At 49.4% G+C, this 20273-nt stretch overlaps 2 protein-coding genes across 2 annotated transcripts in view; both read right to left on the reverse strand.

Moving 5' to 3' along the window:
- nwd1 (NACHT and WD repeat domain containing 1) overlaps nt 1-7956 on the reverse strand; it is an 8858-nt gene extending 902 nt beyond the window's left edge. The window contains exons 1-18 of the mRNA XM_053431525.1: nt 7839-7956; nt 7296-7381; nt 7106-7222; nt 6386-6740; nt 5003-6311; nt 4701-4904; nt 4474-4627; nt 4087-4204; nt 3815-3979; nt 3483-3680; nt 3276-3398; nt 2977-3182; nt 2634-2888; nt 2069-2159; nt 1779-1927; nt 1376-1670; nt 329-882; nt 1-59 (exon numbers count right to left, since the gene is read on the reverse strand). The exon at nt 1-59 is cut by the window's left edge and continues 47 nt beyond it. Of these exons, the coding sequence (XP_053287500.1) occupies nt 1-59; nt 329-882; nt 1376-1670; nt 1779-1927; nt 2069-2159; nt 2634-2888; nt 2977-3182; nt 3276-3398; nt 3483-3680; nt 3815-3979; nt 4087-4204; nt 4474-4627; nt 4701-4904; nt 5003-6311; nt 6386-6740; nt 7106-7222; nt 7296-7381; nt 7839-7956 (4556 nt within the window). The remainder of the gene's footprint in view (nt 60-328; nt 883-1375; nt 1671-1778; nt 1928-2068; nt 2160-2633; nt 2889-2976; nt 3183-3275; nt 3399-3482; nt 3681-3814; nt 3980-4086; nt 4205-4473; nt 4628-4700; nt 4905-5002; nt 6312-6385; nt 6741-7105; nt 7223-7295; nt 7382-7838) is intronic.
- A 2292-nt stretch (nt 7957-10248) lies between these two features.
- thop1 (thimet oligopeptidase 1) lies at nt 10249-19400 on the reverse strand. Its single transcript, XM_053430448.1, has 14 exons — nt 19306-19400; nt 18342-18548; nt 16908-17056; nt 16292-16399; nt 15996-16098; nt 15764-15921; nt 14961-15096; nt 14322-14464; nt 13823-14046; nt 13498-13699; nt 13223-13409; nt 12543-12671; nt 10646-10782; nt 10249-10527 (listed from the first exon to the last, which is right to left on the reverse strand). The coding sequence occupies exons 1-14, from the start codon at nt 19316-19318 to the stop codon at nt 10366-10368; spliced, it is 2058 nt and encodes a 685-aa protein (XP_053286423.1). The 5' UTR covers nt 19319-19400; the 3' UTR covers nt 10249-10365.
- Nucleotides 19401-20273: the final 873 nt, after the last annotated feature.

Genomic DNA, 20273 nt, shown 5'->3' on the forward strand with positions numbered 1-20273 from the left:
AAGACGAACTGGTCGCTCTCGGAGAAGGCAGCAGAGAGGACGCCCTCGAAGAGGAAACCCTGAAGACCAGAGGACGGTTAATAATCACATCATCACTGTCACACGTGTCAACATGTAATAAACTGTTTATACAGAAACATGGAACGTTTTCTCTCATGAAGCAACACGGACAGAAAAAGATGAATAATAACAATAACCTGTAATAATATAAAATATCATATAGAATATGTCTGTGAAGGAAAAGTTCAAACAAATGTCTGTATTTGTTGTTATAGCAACATTATAATCTGTTATGTTAATATTCAGAATTCCAGGTGACCTTCCTGACCTTGTACTCCATGGTGTGGTCGAGGGTCAGCGGGGTCAGGGCCCACAGCCTCTGCACGGCGTCCTCGGAGCCCACCAGGGCGTGAGTCCCCCAGTTACTGCCCATCACGCAGGTCACTCTGCTGCAGTGGGGCTCCAGCTCGGAGCCGGCGCCGCTGCTGGGGTCGTGGAGCCTCACCTCCCCGCAGGCCGTCCCGTACAGCAGCCGGAGGTCGGACAGCAGCGCCATGGAGGACAGGGGGCCGTGGAGGAGGGACAGGGGGACGCGCTGCAGGGGGCCCTCCACCGTGGGGTAGCTTTCTCTGACAGAGATCTCGAACAGACACACCGAGTCCTCATAGGCCACGGCCACGTGCTTCTCGCTGGTGCTGACGGCCAAGCACAGCACCCTGCAGAGGCTCTCCGGGGGGGGGATGCACAGGGTCTCCTGGGGCAGAGCCAGCGGGTAGATGAGCACGGTGCCGGACGTCAGGCCGCACAGGAGCAGACGTTTGTGCTGAGCCAGCTCCAGACAGCTGACCTGAGCAGAGACGGACAGACGCTCGGACAGACAGCCTGCACACAGAGTTTAACATATTAACCACATATTAATCATCACTTTATAAACTGTCACTTTTTATCTATAAAGCAGCGCAGGTGAAATGGTGTCAGACATTCACATCCTCTAATCAAACATCTGGAAGATAAAGTTTGAGGTTGAGTGAAAGTTTCAGAACCACTGCGGCACATGTTCTAACATGTTCTGCTTCATGTGTGATGATGACACATGATGAGAAGTTACCATGGGACAGAGTTTGTGTATCTGACGACTTCTTCTTCTCTTCTTTTCCACTGTCACATGACGTTATTAACACGGAGCGTTAAAGGAGACAGATTCTGTTCAACAGTAACTTGTGTTAAAACTGTAAATGTTTTCATGCTGTAATATTCAGAATCACTGTGCAGCACTGCAGCTCCTCTTTTCAGCCTCTGTCTCAAACTCCTTTAGCTCCTGTCTCTTTAAGCTCCTCCTCCTGATAAAGGGGCGTGTCACGCTAGTGGCTGGAACACTGTGATGTCACTGTCTGACCTGTGCTGTTGTTCCAGCTGATCACTTCTCTCTGACTCGACTGTCGGACGAAGAAAACTCGATCAGCATCTCTGGTGATGGCGACGTGGGCGGAGCCTGAGGGGATGTGGGCGGGTGGTTGGTGCCGGGCGTCGTACTTCAGACTCCACAGGTGAACGGAGGCGGCGCCGGCCGAGGCTGAAACCACAGAACCTCCGCAGATCACCACAGAAGTGACGGGAGCATCAGACCCACACAGAGAGTCCACCAGCGCTCCGGTGGTCACCGACCAGATCTGCAGGGACACGATCCAGACCAGGGTTTGAACCCGGTTCTGTTGTTGACTCAACTCAGAGATTCTATAACACAGCGTTTACTCTTTATTGAGCGTGTGACCTCTGACCCGTATGAGCTGGTCAGCTGCTCCGGAGGCGAGCAGGCGACCGTCTGAGGAGACGCAGGCGGACAGGACGTCGTCCTCGTGCTGGAGCTCCAGGACTTTGTCCACCGAGTCTCTGTCGATGTAGAAGAGGCTCAGAGTTCGTTCAGCGGCTGCAGAGAAACAGACCAACACGGTCAGGAAGGTTTCCATGAACGTTAGACAATTCTGAACATAAAACATTAACAAAATACAGAGTTGATGTCTGTTTGTTGTGATTTAAAGAACATTGATTTAATCACACGCTGTCCAACCTGCGATCAGCAGCTTCTCATCCTCAGTAACACAAAGTAAAGAAGGAACCAGAGGAAACTCCACAGACGAGTGTTTTCCAGTCCTGGAAATCTGCCAACAGGAGAAAAAATATATAATAATATAATAAACATCACAACCTGGATAAATACTAGGATTTTGAAATAACAATTTGAACTTTAACCTGACAGATCTGATCATTTTCACAAAGTAGAAACTTCTTTAAACCACTTCCAGAGGCTCCTTTCAGAAAGTCTGGACGTGTTTAGTTTGTTTAATTGAAGTTTTTTCACTTTAAAATTACACATCAATTATCATAAGAATGTCAAATATTATTGGATCTTTATTTACACAGGAAACTGTTTGAAATATGTAAAGTTGAAGTTAGATCTCTGCACATGAAGGACACATTGTTTTTATATGTTGAACTGAAAGTATCAGTTTTCTGTAAATACTTGAAAAGTACCTTTGTGTCCCACATTTGAGTTTTATTCCTGATTATTGTCCCTGAAGCAAAGTGCGGACCTGCAGAGTTCTGAGGGACACTGTCCGTCCAGCCTGACGTACCTGGTGCAGGACGCCTTCTCTCGTGGCCACGAAGACTTTCCCACGTTTTGGTGAAACCACCGTTTTCACCAGACTCAAACGTGTCAGAGAGTTTTCCAGCTGCGTCTCCACGGCGTCGTGCAGAGGATGAAGTATTCTGACCCGACCCGAGTCCGTCAGAGTAAACACAGATTCCTCCAGAACTCCCAGAACAACCGAGCTGTCCTCCCAGCTGCTGCTGAAGAGCTCCGCCCCTTCCTGCGTCCACACCTTCACCTGGACAGACGAGGACAGACGGAAACGTGATGAGAACTCAGGCCTGACCCAGAGTCAGTGGAAACAGAGGAGAACAGGAACCTGGTACCTGTGTGCCGGTGTAAACATAGATCATCTGGCTCTGTTCGGACAGGTGGAGGTGGACCGGCGAGGGGGAGGAGTCCACAGGCCCCGCCCCCTGGATGCAGAGCAGCTGCTGGCCTGTCATCAGGCTCCACCTACTCAGAGAGCCGTCAGCGGCCAATGACAGGCAGCAAGATGAGCTGTCAATCACCTTGACGGACACGACAGCACCTTCACAAAGAGGTTATCATCATCATCATCATCACCATCATCATCATCACCATCATCATCATCATCATCGTTATTTGAAGTGAGCAGACTGACCGCTGTGTCCCAGCAGGGTGTGAAGCAGCTGCTGGTCACTGAGGCGCAACACCATCACCACGCCATCCTCCAGACCCAGCACCAGAAGCTCCGCCTCCACACTGACGTCCAGACAGAAGACACCTGCAGACACGAGGACGAGTCAACCGGCTGCCTGGAGATATCAGAACAACCTGAGACCTGAGAAGATTCTACTTCATGTCTGACCTCCCTGCAGCCCGCTCAGTGTGTGCTGCAGCGCCCCCCCTGGCTGCTGCAGGAAACTGCACTTCGGGATGAGGGTGGGCTCGGGAAACGTCAGTAACCACTCCTCGCACTGGCTGCACAGCCGGCCAATCACAGACGGGAAGCTCGGGGCCAAGGAGCAGAGTCGGGCCAACAGCTCGGTGAAGAACAGCGACATGTCTGCGGGAGTGATTCACCGCGTCAAGTTTGATTAAGTTCATGTTACATAATGAACAGAATGTTGTCTCTGAAGACCCCCCCCCCCCCCACACACACACACACACACACACACAAAACACTGAGAGACAACGAACCCATGTGACTGTTCAAGAAGTCCATGGTGGGTTTGATGAGGACCAGAGCGTCTCGGATCAGTCTGGTCTCGGTGCAGTCCATGTGCTGGGAGCTCTGGTCCAGGTCCTGGATGACCCTGGTGACCCCACACACCCTGCTCTTACAGTACAGCCACTCAGCGTTACCTGGAAACCACCAAGACACTCATAGCTTCTTCTGTTCTACGATCTTCTCCTGTTTCAGGTGTGTGGCGGCAGTGGGAGGAGTTATAACGTTACTCTGAGCTTCTTACCGATGACTTCCTGTTGAAGCTCCTCCCACAGGCCGGTGTGCAGCAGGTGATAGGGCAGCTCCTGGAGCTTCCTGACGTTAGCCAATCCTGGAGCGAACCACAGCGGCTGGGGAGGGACCTGTGACATCATCAACAAGTTTCAACAACAACAACAACAACCAGCAGAGTCACACTGGAAAATGTTGCTGAGGTTTCCTCTTCCTGTTTCTCATGTTCGATTATTGGTTAATATAAAAAGTTGAAATTTGTTTCAAATAGTTTGAATGAGTTTGTCCTGTGAGACGCCGCTGCCGCTCGCCGCTGCCGCTCTGTGTGTTTATTGTCGGATGCTGATGTGGAGACACTGAAACTTTGTGTTCTCGTTTTCCTCGGACGATGTGTTGTTACCTTTCTGTCGGAGAGAACCAGTGACAGACCCGGCAACATCACCGGCTTCAGTTTCCCTGACCAGCGCCCCTGAAAGTACTCTGCCAGGATCCTGTGGCTCCGCCCCCGACGCTCTGACATCAGATAGCGAGATGAAACCGCCTCCACCAGGCGCCTGAAGTAGACAAACATCTTGACTGTGAGTCGTATCAGATCTGATGTGACGGCTCATCAGGTTCTCGCTGTACCTGTTGTTGAGAGACAGAGTGGCCACTCCGCCCGTCCACCGCTCCTCCAGCTGGTCCTTGAGGTCCCGTCTGAGTCGGGCCCACAGGAGGGGGGGCAGCCGGATCAATGAGGGGGTCGGAGGGAGCGAGTACCTGTGCACCTCACCGATGACCTCATCATCCAGGGACAGGACGTCACGCAGCTCAGCCTCCAGTAGCCCCTCCCTGTGGAAACAGGAGGGGATCAGCATCTTTATGTTCTAATTCATAATATATATGAGTACATATATATGTGTAATGACTTCGTGGCGCTGCTGCCTCACCTGGCCAGAGCGAGGTATCCTAAGGCTCCACCCACCAGCTCCTTCCCATGTGTTTCCTCCAGCATCAGGAAGAGCTGTGACATCATTTCCTGTGTGCTGGCGCTCAGTTGCGTCTCTGCGAGCGGCGTGAAGGACGACCAGCGTCTGGCGGCGGAGAGGATCAGCCTGAGGTGCAGCGGACAGCCGGTGGACTCGAAGCTCTGCAGCACGGCCGCGCTCTGCTCCGGGGTCAGAGTTCTCTGGTGAGCTCGCAGGTTCGACTCCAGCATCTGTTTCCCTTCAACACGAGACCAGCGCTCCACCTCCAGGAAGCTCCCCGGAGACTCCACCTTCAGACGCATGTTGGCAAGCGCCTCGCTGCTGCTATCCATGGACACCACCAGGTGGACGTTGGGCGGGAGGTGGACCGGCAGCCAGCAGAGTCGGTGAGCCTGATGCTGGTCTGACAGCTGATCCACGGCGTCCAGGACGAGGATCAAAGTGTCCCCCTTCTGGGACACCTGAGCCAGGAGGTTCCTGAAGAACCTCAGCAGGTCCAGGTGAGTGCCGGCAATCAGCGGCGAGGGCGGAGACAGGCCACAGGCCAGACACACCTGGAGGCAGACGCTGCTGAGGACATGGTCGATGTCTGGTCTCTGAGGATGGCGAGCTGACAGCAGCCGGATCACCATCACTGATCCGGCCTTCAGGACTCTCTGCATCTCCTGCGCCAGCTGGCAGAGCAGAGCCGTCTTCCCCATCCCAGCAGCCCCGTGGACCACCAGAGGGCCGTGGGGGACACTGGTGGACTCCCAGATGGAGAGGCAGAGCTTAGCCAGAAGTCCCTCTCTACCGATGAGACCCCTGCACAGCTCCTCACTCCTGGCGACATGTTGTCCGACCTCTTCAACCATCCAGTCCGACGTGTCCTCCTCCTCCTCGATGCTTCCCCACGTCTTCCGACGTCTCCCCTCGGCCGGAGAGTCCACAGCCGCTGAGATGCGAGACTTCATCTGGGACACAAACTGCTCGACCAGGCTGTCCAGGTACTGAGCGTGCTCTTTGCGTCTGGGGTCCACGCTGCCCTTGCTCAGCTCCACACAATGCAGGTTGAGGATCTCCTTACACGAGATGTAGAGGCGAGACTTGAGGTCAGTGAGAAGTGCCTGAGCTTCTGCGTCCAGCAGCCCGTCGGCGATCACGCCCATGAACTTGGCGAAGCGTTTGGGTCCGTCCTTCACCCGCTGCCGGGGCGTCTCTCGGACAAAGAGCAGAGCTGACGGTGTCCTGCTGTCGTCCCACAGACCCTGCTGGAACTCTTGCTCTGTGACTGTGGAGCAGAAGGAGAAGACACTCAGACCTGAACTAAGACAACATGGACGCTCTGACGGACACGCCTCTGACCTGATGTGAAGAACTGTTGTTTCTGCTCAGCCGTGATGTCGCCGGCAGCCTCAGCGGCGGTGGCGGCGGATCGTAGGAGCTGCAACAGTTGATTCTCTGTGAAACGCCAGGACAGGACGCTGCTGTCGTGCTGAGGCCTACTCTCGGGTCGGAGGTCGCCGTAGTGGGGGAAGTGCGCCGCGATTGGCCGGAGGACGTAGGTGGGCGGGACAGCATTGCTGTCTTTGAGGAACCACTGACTCAGCTGTTTGACGCCTTCAGGGTTTTTGGAAAGTTTGGAGAAAAGAACCTCGAAGAGTTTCTCAGGGACGCGGTGATGAAGAGCGCGGTGCCCGTACCGGCTCCCCAGCAGGGCCTTGGGAGCCGGGGGACGAAGGGAGGAAAACAAAGAGAAAGACTGATAATTACAGAAGTTTTTACTTTCACTTCAAGTCAAACTGAGACGTGTTAAAAACATGTAACATATGCAATTGTGGGAGTTTAAGTGTTTTTAACCTTCACACTGATTTTATTTTAATTTATTCTCTGGCGAGGAAACTTTTTCAAATTTCACAACAAGTTGAAGTTTTCAGTTTTTTCTTCATCATAGCAGAAATAAAACTCTGTTAAAATTAAATAAATACATGAGATCTAATCAAAGAGGTTTATAATAAATGTGACATTCAAAATGTTGTGATGATAAAAAGGTTAATGTCTTTATCGTCATTTTAAAAGACTCACGATGAAATGTGGCCCAGCTGAGATCCTCTGGCAGCTCTGGATCTCCTGCAGGAAGATCTCACAGGAGTCGTGGTCTCCAGAGGAGCCGTCACGGATCCCCCAGCGCAGATCCACCACCTGACAACAACCACAAGCTTTTACAAACTGATCACTTTGTTCCTCACTGGTTGTGAAGGTGGAGAAGTCTGACCTCCAGCACCAGGCCCAGGCCGCGGCAGAACGCCAGGACTTCTGGGTAAGCTCTCTCCAGCAGCGCCTTCCTCTCACTGCTCATATCTGACCAGAGGAGAAGAGGAAATCACGTCCACAAAGTTTGCAAGTGACAAACGTTCACATTACAAACGTAGAGTTACATTGACTTGTTTATGTGACGTGACTTTCCCTCATCATTCACCACTTGTTATTTTTCTATTTTTAGAAAATTTCATTTTCCACAATAAAAAGTCAGATAAATCAGATACAGTTTTTATAAAAAAAATGATAAAAGAGTTAGTGAATCTTTTATTGAGGATTTATAGATCAGTTATTAGTCATTAATAAGATATCACAATTATAAACTGATAAATGACGGTTACAGGACGTACAAAAACTAAGTTATACAACTAGTGTGAGTGTCACACAAAGATGATACACAACATGGAAACACAAACCCTCTTGGTTTATAACTGATTTATTCAAATAGAGTCATTATTATCATTATTATAGAGTCTTATCAGAACAGGAGGAGTCTGACCTGTGAACGTGGAGCTGATGAACACTCGGATCATGTTGGATCTGGTCTTCATGCTCTGTCCTCTGTCCGTCTGTCCTCTCAGGACGTCCTGCAGGTTGACGTCTGGAGGCTCAGCCATCGTCTTCCTTCCTACTCCACTGTCTTCTTCTTCTTCTTCTTCTTCTGTGGGATTCCCTCGCCCTCAGCTGCTTGTGTCCTGTGAGACGTGACTCCAGGACGACGGGTCCCGCCTGCTCCTGCTCACAGGGCCGCTGCTACACATTCAGGTGCCATGGGCTCAACTGCTTTGTGATGCCCCCCTCAAAAAACATTTGTGTTAATATTTATTTGTATAAATATTTTGTTAGAAAAACACAAAAGGATATTACATTACATTTCATTTAGCTGACACTTTTATCCAAAGCGACTTACGACACGTGCATCAACCATGAGGGAACAAACCAGAACCACAAGAAGCAGAATCGTCACAAAGATAAATCCAAAGAAAAGTCACAAAACTCAGCAAAGAGATCAACTGAAAGTGAAAGGGTTAGCAAGCGAAACAGCTGCACACGTATATAATTAAATATATTTAAATTATCAATGTTGCAGCTGTTGTTAAAATTAAGATAAATGAACAAATGGCCCTTCAAATAATACAAACTGAACTGGAACACACAGTCGGTTGCAACTGTTATTAAAAAGATATAAATAAAAGATATACACAAAACACAAAACACAAGAAAAGCTTCAAACTTCTCAAGCTCTGCAGAAGACAGTGGACATGGCAGTACAGCCGTCACTCCTGGGCAGTGGGCTGGGGGGCCCAGGGGCTGGGGGGCCCGCCCAGTCCACTGTCCCAGTCTGAGAGCGCACAGCAGGGCCACAGCACCACGGTGCCTGGGGGGAGCAACCAGGGGCCCTGACAACATCTCCTACAGGAGGCGGAGCTCACAGGAGGTGGGGACCCTCCACACAAACACACACACACACAGACTCACACACACACACCTGCTCATGTGTTTACTGAGCAGGGCCGCTGGGAGGGGTTGGGCCCCGGAGATAATGAACAAAACAAAGATACAGTGGAACCTGCTGCACCTGAACCTTCTACACAGAGACTCTTTCAAACCTCAGGACAGAAAACATGAAACTATTCACTGACAGATTCATTTTGAAAAACAGAAATCAAATCAAAACACGGGACCTCTGTTTGACTAGTGTCCGTCCCGGGAGACGGGTCCTCACATGTGTCTCTGAGGTTTCTACCTTCTCCACCTGTTGAAGGTTTCAGTGGTTTGACTCTTGTTGAAGAACAGAGGACGTCTCACCTCGTTAAAGACCAGGAGACAAACTGGGACCTGAGAATATGAGCTATACTAATACAATTTGATTGAATTTGATTGAAAATAAATGACGGATCCAGACTTGACTTAATATGATGGAGTAATAAAAAGAAATCCGTGATTAGAAGAACAAAGTCATAATGTTAAGAGAATAAAGTTCTGAATTGTCTGATATTAATACGCAGTCGTCAGGACAGTTGATCATATTTAGATAAATAAATCATCATCTAAGGATGAGATGAGAAATATTAGTTGGAGTAAATCTGTTAATACACCTGCTTTGTTTTGCTCTTCATGTCACAAAGATTTCCATCAGTTATCCCTGGACTCATCCTCAATCATCCTAAAATGGAAAAAGTATTTCTCCCATAGAAAAGTACTTTCCGCACAGTATTTTAACCCGTCTCTATAAAACATATGTTATGATCAGTGACTTTAATGTTTCTGATGGTTCTGGAGGGAAGTGGATCTCAGGAGGTTTGGATTCAACTTCGACTGCGACGGATTATTTCTCTGTGAGCGGATCTCTTAAGTGTTTTTCTGATAACGTCTCATGACGACATGTTTGTTCTGCTCTTTTACCTTCAGGCTGTTTTTTCACCGCTGAGTTGTTGATGTGTATTTCTCTGAGGATGTTACATCATGAGGTGCAGCAGGAAAACAGCTTGAACCTGCAGCTCCTGAGTGGGAGGAGTCAGAGCTGGGAGGAGTCAGAGCTGCAGCTCCTGAGTGGGAGGAGTCAGAGCTGCAGCTCCTGAGTGGGAGGAGACTTCCGAGTCAAGTGAAAGGTCCTTATATAGAACAATAATTCACTCAGACTCTCACCAGAGGGGGAGCTGTTGAGTAAATACCATCCCCTTCTCTCTCCTCTGAACACCTCTGCTGTTTATAGTGTGATGTCATTTCCTGATGATACTCCTATGACGTCATGTGATTGGGAGTCATTGCACAAAATCTAGATGTTTTTGTTGACCTTGACCTTTGACCCGATTACACCAGCGTTCAGGCCCCAGGTTTAAAACATGTGACCTCTACTGTCCTATCACAGTGCTTTCATGTGACGTCAGGTATGAAGACACAGAAAATCACTTCAAATCATTTTATTCAACTCATTTTTCCATGTTTGGACACATTTTACTTTTTTTTCTAGAAAACCTCAGTCCGCTGTTCTCTGTGGGGGCGGAGCCAGCTGCTGTGATTGGTCAGCATGGACACGGCGTGCCGGCGTTCTGCTCTAGCGTCAGTCCTTTGCTCAGCAGGAACGCTTCCTGTTTGGGTTCCCGCCCGAGGAACTTCCTCAGCATCTCTGAGGCGTCCTCGGAGCCGCCGGGCCGCAGGATGAACTTCCTGTAGTCCATCCCCACCTGGAGGACCAATCAGGGGACAGTCAGTTACATGCATTAATGAGAGGTCAACTAATCAGGCTGCAGACAGTGTTTTCCGGGTTAGTCATTAAACATGGTGTCAACAGGAAACTCTGACCTTCGGGTTCATGATTCCCTCCTGTTTGAAGCGAGCGTGGAACATGTCCATGGAGAACACCTCGCTCCACAGGTAACCGTAGTACTGAGCGTCGTAGCCGCCAGCCAAGTGGCCGAAGGTCGCCGGCATGTTGGTTCCTGTGGGACACAGAGGGAAGGTCAGAGAGAAGGTCAGAGAGAAGGTCAGAGGGAAGGTCAGAGGGAAGGTCAGAGAGAAGGTCAGAGGGAAGGTCAGAGAGAAGGTTAGAGGGAAGGTCAGAGAGAAGGTTAGAGGGAAGGTCAGAGGGAAGGTCAGAGAGAAGGTCAGAGAGAAGGTCAGAGGGAAGGTCAGAGAGAAGGTCAGAGGGGAGGTCAGAGGGAAGGTCAGAGGGGAGGTCAGAGGGAAGGTCAGAGGGAAGGTCAGAGGGGAGATCAGAGAGAAGGTCAGAGGGGAGGTCAGAGAGAAGGTCAGAGGGGAGGTCAGAGGGAAGGTCAGAGGGAAGGTCAGAGGGGAGATCAGAGAGAAGGTCAGAGGAGAAGGTCAGAGGGAAGGTCAGAGAGAAGGTCAGAGGGGAGGTCAGAGAGAAGGTCAGAGGAGAAGGTCAGAGGGAAGGTCAGAGGGAAGGTCAGAGGAGAAGGTCAGAGGGAAGGTCAGAGAGAAGGTCAGAGAGAAGGTCAGAGGGGAGGTCAGAGAGAAGGTCAGAGGAGAAGGTCAGAGGGAAGGTCAGAGAGAAGGTCAGAGAGAAGGTCAGAGAGAAGGTCAGAGGGGAGGTCAGAGGGGAGGTCAGAGGGGAGATCAGAGAGAAGGTCAGAGAGAAGGTCAGAGGGGAGGTCAGAGGGAAGGTCAGAGAGAAGGTCAGAGAGAAGGTCAGAGGGGAGGTCAGAGGGGAGGTCAGAGGGGAGATCAGAGAGAAGGTCAGAGGGGAGGTCAGAGAGAAGGTCAGAGAGAAGGTCAGAGGGGAGGTCAGAGGGGAGGTCAGAGGGGAGATCAGAGAGAAGGTCAGAGGAGAAGGTCAGAGGGGAGATCAGAGGGGAGGTCAGAGGGGAGATCAGAGAGAAGGTCAGAGAGAAGGTCAGAGGGGAGGTCAGAGGGGAGGTCAGAGAGAAGGTCAGAGAGAAGGTCAGAGAGAAGGTCAGAGGGGAGGTCAGAGGGGAGGTCAGAGGGGAGATCAGAGAGAAGGTCAGAGGGGAGGTCAGAGAGAAGGTCAGAGAGAAGGTCAGAGGGGAGGTCAGAGGGGAGGTCAGAGGGGAGATCAGAGAGAAGGTCAGAGGAGAAGGTCAGAGGGGAGGTCAGAGGGGAGATCAGAGAGAAGGTCAGAGAGAAGGTCAGAGGGGAGGTCAGAGGGGAGGTCAGAGAGAAGGTCAGAGGAGAAGGTCAGAGGGAAGGTCAGAGAGAAGGTCAGAGGGGAGGTCAGAGGGGAGGTCAGAGGGGAGATCAGAGAGAAGGTCAGAGAGAAGGTCAGAGGGGAGGTCAGAGGGGAGGTCAGAGAGAAGGTCAGAGAGAAGGTCAGAGGGGAGGTCAGAGGGGAGGTCAGAGGGAAGGTCAGAGAGAAGGTCAGAGAGAAGGTCAGAGAGAAGGTCAGAGGGGAGGTCAGAGGGGAGGTCAGAGGGGAGATCAGAGAGAAGGTCAGAGGGGAGGTCAGAGGGGAGGTCAGAGGGAAGGTCAGAGAGAAGGTCAGAGAGAAGGTCAGAGGGGAGGAGGCAGTGTGTATGCCTCGACAGCCCCTCCTACTGTTCAAACTGAACACTGCAGCTCAGAACAAGTGATATTTCAGTTTTCATTTTATTTCATATTTCTATATACAATGGCTTTCTCTCATTTTAAACTGAGCAGTGGTGCAGTTCCTCACTGAGCCACTGGGGGAAGTCATTTTCTGTAGAGCTGAACATTGGAGCTGGTGAAACATTAAACAAGTGACCTGGTGACGCAGGAATCCCCAGAAGCTCCTGACAGAGGCGTGCGTACTCCTCCGCAGCGTCCAGGCCCATCCTGGTGTGAAGACACTGATCCACTTTGGCCAAGACGATCTGCCGCAGGTTGAACAGACCTGCGGAGCCACAGGGACGAGGGACACCAGAGCTGAGACGCTGGACGCACTTACAGCTCGTGATTGACAGGTTTCAGGTAACACAGGGACGACAACAGGAGAACACAATGCACAGGATGACAGTGTAGAATGTTGAATCTGTAAGTGACTTATTCATCAAGGACTTTATATTTGTCACATGTGCAGGACGGACATTATAAATCTGTGGCTTGTTTCTAAGCTCAGCTCCGATCAGATGTGGAGACATATTCTAAATGTCTGCAGCGATCTCAGCGTTTTCTCTCCCAGGTCATCAAACGTCTCACAGTCGTGTTGGAGAATAAGTTTTATGATAAAAAATATTCAACAAAACTTTACTTCAACAGAAAGAGACAAAACAAATGATTCTGACGACATTCAACTGTCAACTTATAGTATATAGATTAAAGTGCACTACTTCTGATACTACATATCTGTGGTAGTATTACATGTGTGTTATCTGTGGTAGTAGTATCACATGTGTGTTATCTGTAGTAGTAGTATCACATGTGTAGTACTGGTGAAGTACGTACCGGTGTTGGCGAGCCGGGACTTGATGAGTTTCTCCAGCAGCTCCTCTGGGATGCCGCTGCCGGTCTTGTAATGTTTCGACATCCTCTTCAGAGGCTCCTTCTCCCAAACCCAGTTTTCCAACATCTGGGACGGAGCCTCCACAAAGTCTCGCTCGACATGAGTCCCGCTGAAGATGGCGTAGTCCGCCTGCACGCACACACGCACGCACTTAACACACATTCTGTAGAAACACGTTTAACATTCTCCTCACAGCTCCGCCTCCATATTGACTGACCTCAGCGCACAGCTGGTGCATGACATGGCCGAACTCGTGGAAGTACGTCTCCACCTCGTCGTGCTGCAGCAGTGCTGGAGCATCGGACGTCGGCTTGCTGAAGTTAGCCACCATGGCCGCCACCGACATCTGGCGCCTGGCGTCGGGCAGCAGGCAGCCGGGCTGGAGGCCGAAGCAGGCGGCGTGGCCGTACTTCCCCTCCCTGCGCAGGAGGAGACACGTTGGCTTCAGATTGTTTCTCAGAAGCAGAATATTTCATATGTCTTTTCTGCTACAGTGGGATTTGAACTGGTTGTTACTGGATGTGTGTGTTCATGAAGATGACCTGGGGAAGAGGTCCAGGTAGAACTGTCCCACCGTCCGTCCACTGCCACGGTCCTTCACGCTGTACAGAGTGACGTCCGGATGCCAGACGGCGGCTCCGTCCACCAGCTCGAAGGACAAACCCAGCAGCTCCTGGTAGATGTCCAGCAGACCTCGAGTCACCACCTCCATGGGAAAGTACTCCTTCAACAGGTTCTGATCCACTGCGTACTGTTTCTCCTCCACCTGGACGAGGGAGAGAGAAGGAAACCCATTAGAAAGAGCAGGAGGAGGAAAAGGAGGAAGGAGGAACTTTCCTCTGCTGCCGCCTCAACGTCTCCATCTGAGCTGCTCTTTGTGAGACAGGCAGCTACAGATTCAATCCAGCTCTCCCCTGGGTCATGAAGTAGCATGTCCCAGGCGTGTAGCTCTCACCTGAGTCATGAAGTAGCGTGTGTCCCAGGCGTGTAGCTCTCACCTGAGTCATGAAGTAGCGTGTGTCCCAGGCGTGTAGCTCTCACCTGGGTCATGAAGTAGCGTGTGTCCCAGGCGTGTAGCTCTCCGTTAAAAGGCAGGCCCCGTTTCTGACACTCCTTCTCCTTCAGTTTGAGGATGACCTCCCGCTCTTCATCGCCCAGAGGCTTCAGTTTACAGGCCAGTTCCTCTGAAAGACGGTGAGTGAGAGAAGTCAATGTAAAGCAGTGATTAACCTCAGCCACTAGGGGGCAGACTGGGGCCAGAGTCCTGCTGAACAAACAAACAATCTCCTCCTCTTTAAACAACGTAAACAGAAACTGAAGATATCTTACTCCTGCTGCTAGCTGACAGCGCCTCCTGCAGGTCAGAAGCTGAATGTATAAAATCCAGTGTTTACTTAAAACTGAACTTTGGTATAATTTAGTTGCAGAAGATAAAATGGAAGATGGTCAGGTGACCACAACCATAAGGGTCAGGATCTGGCTCCGCTGTGTAGACATTCACACCCACCTCCTCTGTGATTGGTCGGTTGTGGACCACATTTCTCGTTAACGACTGAACACCTGATCTGTGACGTGATTGGACAACGTGTCTCACAGAGTGAAGTGAGGGTCGTTCTTCTATCGTCACATGATTCCTGACGTCTCTCACATCATGTGACCTCAGCAGCTGGCCCGACTCACCCAGGAAGCCGGCCACCTTCTTTCCAGACTTGGCCATGTTCATCTCCAGGACGAAGTCGGCGTGTGTGCTGAAGCCGAGCAGAGAACACTTCTGAGCCCGAAGCTCCACCAGCTCCTTCAGGATCGCAGAGTTCTCCTGAGAAGACACAGAACAGGAAGTCAAGAACCAGAACTGTGGTTCTGGTCCAGTCTGAGGATCCATGATCCTACAGGAGAACAGATTGTTATTCTGTCACCTGAAGGCCACCGTAGGTTCTACTCAGTCAGATATAGATTTATAATAAATCAGTCAAAATTATTATTGTCTGTTTAACATCTGTAATATGACTTTGATTCAAAATGAACTTTATTCCTGAGACGTCGTTCTTCTCTCTGATGTTCAAGTTTCTGATCAGTTTGATTTGAATCAGTTATTTGATGATATGAAAACAGGCTGACACGTGATGATTGACAGCTGACACATCTGACTCCTGAATGATTGAAAGCGTGTATGGGCGGGACCTTGATACCTAGGCTCCGCCCACCAGTCACTACTGAACTAACCGACTGCAGAAGAATTCATAACCACAAGAGGGCAGCGTTTGTATCTGAGATGTTTTGGCTTCATGTTGTACAGTGGGAGGAAGTGCAGATGTGTCGTCCATCTATATTTAAAGTCTGTGGTCCTGCTACTATTTGTATGTAATTATTAATAATTAATTTCTTTCAACATTTATTGATCTATAGATATTAGTTTCATTTGAGTCCATCCAGACTGATTTGGTTGAAACACCAGAGTGAGACGTCCTGTCGACTCGTCTCACCCCTTTGCAGCGGGAGTTGAACGCCTCCTCCAGCTTCCTGCGGCTTTCTGGGATGAAGCATTTCTTCATGGTGGGGAAGTAATGAGGATACTTCAGAGTGACCTTCAGCTGGTCTCCATCGCTCTCCAGCGAGCTGAGGAAGTCCTCGGGCAGGCCGCCTGAAACCAACAGATCTTAGCTTTACTGAGGAGGAGCAGCTGTGACCCACTGAGCTCCGCAGGGCAGCACTCACCCAGCTCGTCTCTGCTGAAGGACAGACTGGTGGTGTCCTCGTTCAGGTTCTTGTTGAAATCTATACAAAGGTTGCTCAGCTTCTTCTTGATGGTTTTGATCTCCTGCAGCAGAGGAAGAGGAGGAAGAGGAGGATGAAGAGGAGGAGCAGAACATGTTTTACTCAAAAGTCAGACCCAGAGATCAGGTTTTCAGGTCTGATGATGGAGCTGTCACTTTATTATCAGATGTTCAATCCCAAAGGACTCAGCTCTGAGGTGAACGTCACCAGTCGTCTGCTGCTGAACTCAAACTCACGTCCTGCGTCTCCTTGGGCAGGTGGAGCCCGTTCCTCCTCCCCAGTTTGATCAGTCGCTCCATGTAACGCTTCGACTCCGCGGTGATGCTCCTGGCATCCACCTTCTTCTGCTCACACACAAAGAGACGACGTTCAGCTCAGCAGTGGTGTTGTACATGGACTCTGTCCAAATACTTTTAGATAGAGTTTAATAATGTTTCGGTTTTTAGAAGTATTATATAGATGAGATTAGTTTTTCCATGGATCATTGATTTGTATGTAAATAATCCAGTTTTTTGGAACATCAGGACTCTGGCAGCTGTTTTGCTAAATCTAGAGTTAATCTATTACATCCACTTGACAGTGAGTTCAGGTCCGTGCTACCGGTCACAATCCCTCCTCCTGCCTGGTGGTGGCACTAGTTCACGTTCTCTTTGAAGTGCATCAAACATCTGCTGCTTCTGTCTCTCTCTTCCTCACAGACCTGGTTCAGGTCTGAGTCGGTGGTTCTGTCTCTTCTACTCGTTCTAACTCTCAGAGGCGGAGGATTATCTGAAGATCTGATCTGAACCTGAAGTCTCTCATCTACTCTACCAAGACATCTGCCTGCTGATTGGTCGGCGTGCGTCAGCTCACCTCCAGAGCGACGATCCTCAGGTACACGTCCTCCCTCATGCTCATCTCCACGTCGAACTCGGACAGACGCTTGTCGGCCTCGGTGCTCGCCGCTCGGACCTCCTTACTCGACGCCACGTGCTGCGGGAAGTCCAACATGTTCCTCTGGACTGAGGACAGGGGCGGGGTCAAATGTGGAGGGGCGGGGTCAGTTAGAACAGAAACATCTCTGATGGATTCTTCACTTAAGAATAAACAGGAGACGACAACTGAAAACATGATTATGATTATTCTGGATTAATCTAATGATTTATTTTGTATTAACGTCAATACATTTTTTACTAAAAACATTATTTTAATTGATGATTGATTTTCATCGACAGTGCAGTGGGTAATCTTCAAAATGGAAAACATGTAAAGATTTACATATTTTTTTTGCATCATTTATTCAGAAAAATGTAAGTTTTCATGTTGACAAACAAAAGCTCTTTTCCACCGAGGAAGTGCCAGGGCCAGTTTGGAACCGGTTCCTCATCTGGAACCAGTTCTTCATCCTCGTCCATTTACTATTTCGTAAATTGAATCTACATGTGAATTTCAATTTGAGCTGACGCTAATGAATTAATGATGAACTATCTGATCTGCTAAGTTGGATTTGTATTGGATCTTAATTTCATCCATTGACTTTCCGTCTTGTTGCAGCAGCCGCGCCGAGGGAAACGTGTTTTCAGGTGTTTGAACAAAGACTCGGAGTTCATTGTGCGGCAGCAGCTGGTTCAGCTGCTTTCTCTACAAACTGCTGACGAGTCTCTACCTCCACACACGGAGGATTCTGCTGACTCGGCTTCACTGCAGCGCTCACAATGGACGACCTGCCCGAGGCCTGTGACCTCTTCACCTCAGGCTCGTCCTCCGTAACGGAACGAGCGGCAGAAAAGAATCTGATGCATCGAATAAAACGAGTCTGTGACTTTGTTTCAGCCGCCGTTAGAAGCTCTGACTCTGTGTCCACGGCTGGATTCAGTTCAGGACACGTCTTTTACAAGTGACCTGAAGGAGAGTCCAACACAGGTGACTAACTCCAGCTGTGAGTTGGTCACCTGTCACTCAGCAGGAGAGGGAATCGCAGTAACTGTCAATCCAGTCGACCAGAATAACAAGTGTCAAATTATTTAATACTTTGTTTTATGCATTTCTAATTTTCTGGTTCTCATTTAAGAAGCAGTTTTTCTTCCTCCAATGTGATAAGAATCATATTTTGCTCTGTATTGATGTGATAACTCAGGAACAAACAGGGTCGGAGTGAACTGCTTCTCTGAGTGAGGCTCAGCAGAGAAATCTCTTAATACTCTATAATAATAAAAGTATTTTGAATCTGTCAATGAGGAAAACAATCCGATTAAAGACTCTGACCAGCACAAGACAACTTGGGGACAAATCTGCGTGGACACGTACCGGTGTACTCCACCTCCACGTCGGCCAGGGCCTTCAGCGTGTTCTGGAAGGTGACGCTGCCGAGGTCCAGGGCCCCGACCCGGTCGTACACCAGCTTGGTGCTGGTGATGAGCTCGTCAGAGAGCTGCTGGAGCTGCTCTGGGCTCAGGTCCCATCGCAGCCGGTTCTCAGAGCAGACCGGCACCGGGCTGTCAAGCACCACCTCACCTGGGACGAGACAGGACAGGTGAGGACAGGTGAGGACAGGTGAGGACACTATGGGAAACTTTGAAACATGAAGAATCCTGAACAGTTTGGTGGATTAGTTACAGCATCTGCTCTTCAGGGTCAGGAAGCAGAGGATCATGGGTAATATCCAGTGGGACTCTTTGATTTATCATGAACACACTTCACTCAGAGCAGCAGAGTGCATCATGTGAGGCCGCAGGGGGCGCTGTTGATCTGTAACAGTTACGTTTACTGTTAAACGCGTCTAGCTTTTAATGTGAGGTAAAAAGATAAATACACATATTTATGTATCCTGTATTATGAACGTGTTCAGAGAAGCTGGTGTTTGGTTCTGGATCAGGAACATGAAGGATTCATAAACTGATTCTAACCGTTTCCATCAGTTTGTGTAGATATGTGACAGATTGTGTTGCATGTTGTGTATCATGTGCTGATAATCCATAGGAATCCCGAGTGGGAGGAGGAGCTGCAGCTACACGGTTAGCTCAATGACTTAGCATAACGAGCTAACATGCTAACCCCAGAGACCCACGGAGCCTGAACCCCAGAGGAAGCGGGGATTGACCGTCACCTGCTCCAGGGGCTAGCCGCGAGCTAGCGTTAGCGGCTAGCCCCGTGTGGACCCGCAGGTCCTCGGAGAGACAGACGGGGACAGAAAGAGACAGAGACAGACAGGTGGAGACAGACGGAAGGACAGCGGGACCTCACGGACCTCACCCCCCCCGGTGTCACTCACCTGTCGGTCCCATCGTGGAGTCGCTCACTGCAGGTTGGTCACAGATCGAGTTCTGACGCTCACGCTTCAGACCGCTAACCACAGGGAAACACAGCTTCCGGTCCCACACTTCAGAATAAAGCTCGCCCTGAGGGAGCTGTCCAACCGAAATACTGATGATTCAGACAAATTAAATCACACATCTCATCATGGTTCATTCTTTACGTGCGCATATACATTTCTATCTCAATATGTATATATGTATTTCTATATAGAAATGTGTACAGTGTATATTACTAACGTACTTCCATGTTGGAGACTTGAAGACTTGAGGGGACAGTTTTAAACTTCAGAGTCTGAGGTTATGAATAATCCATCCAGTCATATGAATCAAAGCTTAAAACCTACTTTTATCCTGAACGCTAGTTTTATTATTGTGATGGGGTCATGATTCAATTTCAAACATTTAGTTCTGTTTTTCTTCTATCAATTATTGTATGACTTTTTTTATTAGTACTTATACTTGTACCTGTTCATGTCCGAGATATTTTGACTTAATATTCGGATGAATTGGAGGCGTGTCGTCGTCTGTATTTACAGTTTATTATATATGATTCTGAGTCAATACTTTTCTCTTTTATTCTGACATTTTTATTTGTCCCTTGACGTCCAGTTGGGTTGGTCAGTTTAGAAATGAAGGCCGATGATTGGTCAGAATATCCAGCTCATTCAATGAGAGGCCGAGCAATGTTTTATTATGAGTGGACCTGGTGCTAGGTCAAAAACACAGTAGAGGATAAAGAAGAAGAAGAAGAAGAAGAAGAAGAAGAAGAAGAAGAAGAAGAAGAAGAAGAAGAAGAAGAACAAGGTACGTCAACATGTTCCATGTTTCGTCAATACGTCGAGACAGAAACCACGCCCCCAACATCGTGTTAAGCTTATAGTTTTTTATTAGATAAAGTAAGAAACAATAAAATAAAACAACAAAA

The sequence above is a fragment of the Pleuronectes platessa genome, chromosome 9 (assembly GCF_947347685.1).
Source record: "Pleuronectes platessa chromosome 9, fPlePla1.1, whole genome shotgun sequence".
Classification (NCBI taxonomy): domain Eukaryota; kingdom Metazoa; phylum Chordata; class Actinopteri; order Pleuronectiformes; family Pleuronectidae; genus Pleuronectes; species Pleuronectes platessa.